We start from the raw sequence: 1,443 nt of genomic DNA on the forward strand, positions 1-1,443 counted from the left end.
CTGCCCCTTCATATTATTCATGTAAATCTACATTTTATATGCATTTAACCGGTACCACCGTGTCCCCATGGTCATGTTAAAAGAAGTGGACTACACAACAAGAACAAAACAGGGCAAAAGGCAGCACAAAGAAACAGAATTAAGCAGAACAGAGCAGAAAAAAAAAAAAAGATATAGAATAGTGCAAACAAGAAATATATTATGTATATCACATAATGAAATAAAAGTGGTCTAATGTTAGCATGCGTTAGTTCGCATTCATATGCCGCGTCATCCTAATTGCAGAGCTTGTCCAATAGTTCATCCAAATATAACTCCTTCTCCTGCAAACTGCGTTCCAGCTCGCACTGTTCTATGACTAATGCCAGGATCAGTATCCATGTTTTAGCGGTTAACACTGTTTTCATGTAAGGTTGCGGATGCAGTTGCGTCCGTGGTACATCTCGCACTCTCAGTATATCTTCTGTGCCCAGTACTTTTTCCACTTCTACGTGTGTTTCAACTCCAGGTATTTCGCGTGTTTGCGATACTGTCTCCTGCTGTACAGTATTCAACAAATGTTGAAACCACTGCGCCTCACCATACATACGCATTTGCCGATGTTGCTGTGCGACCCATTCTTTCCACAGGTCCAATTTCTTCCTTTCCATGGTTGCGGCTGTCCTGTGCTCACCGGATGCAGCGTCTGCCACCATGTGCTCACGCAGGTATTGTTTCCAATCCGCTTTTAATTGCAGAAACCACGGCTGCGTCGTGCACGCCTGCAATAGGTGCTTGTTGCGGTCAATCCAACGCAGCCACGTGGTAGTGTGGGATGTGGTTATGTCTGTGATTTCGGGCTTAGGATCATGGCAGCTTGGTAGGTGCGTGACGGTGTCACGTGTGGGTATGTCCGTGACTGCGTCACCGGAGCCTGGTGGTTGTGTGATTTCGGGCTTAGGATCAGCACATGTGGGTGTGTCTGTGACTGCGTCACATGAGCGTCTGTCCCTGACTGCGTCACGTGTGGGTATGTCTGTGATGTGGGGCTGAGGATCATGGCAGCTTGGTAGGTGCGTGACGGTGTCACATGTGGGTGTGTCTGTGACTGCGTCACCGGAGCCTGGTGGTTGTGTGATTTCGGGCTTAGGATCCTCACATGTGGATATGTGCGTGACGGTGTCACATGTGGGTGTGTCTGTGACTAGGGCACATGAGCATGGTGGGTGTGTAATTGCGGGCGTAAGGTGTGCACATGTGGTGGTGTGCTTGACGGTGTCACATGTGGGGCTGTCTGTGATGTCGGGCTGAGGATGATCACATGTGGGTGTGTCTGTGACTGTGTCGTTTGTGACTGTGTGTTGTGTGATGTCGGGCTGAGGATGATCACATGTGGGTGTGTCTGTGACTGCGTTACCGGAGCCTGGTGGTTGTGTGATTTCGGGCTTAGGATCAGCACATGTG

The 1,443-nt window shown here is 48.9% G+C and overlaps 1 protein-coding gene across 1 annotated transcript; it reads right to left on the reverse strand.

Annotated features, from left to right (window-relative positions):
• Nucleotides 1–275: 275 nt before the first annotated feature.
• Nucleotides 276–1,424, reverse strand: AK88_03348 (uncharacterized protein; the record flags this gene model as incomplete). Its single annotated transcript, XM_012480965.1, has 1 exon — nt 276–1,424. A coding segment is annotated over one exon (1,149 nt), but the record flags the coding sequence as incomplete, so codon positions are not given.
• Between the last annotated feature and the right edge of the window lie 19 nt (nt 1,425–1,443).

Source organism: Plasmodium fragile (genome assembly GCF_000956335.1).
Source record: "Plasmodium fragile strain nilgiri unplaced genomic scaffold supercont1.37, whole genome shotgun sequence".
NCBI lineage: Eukaryota > Apicomplexa > Aconoidasida > Haemosporida > Plasmodiidae > Plasmodium > Plasmodium fragile.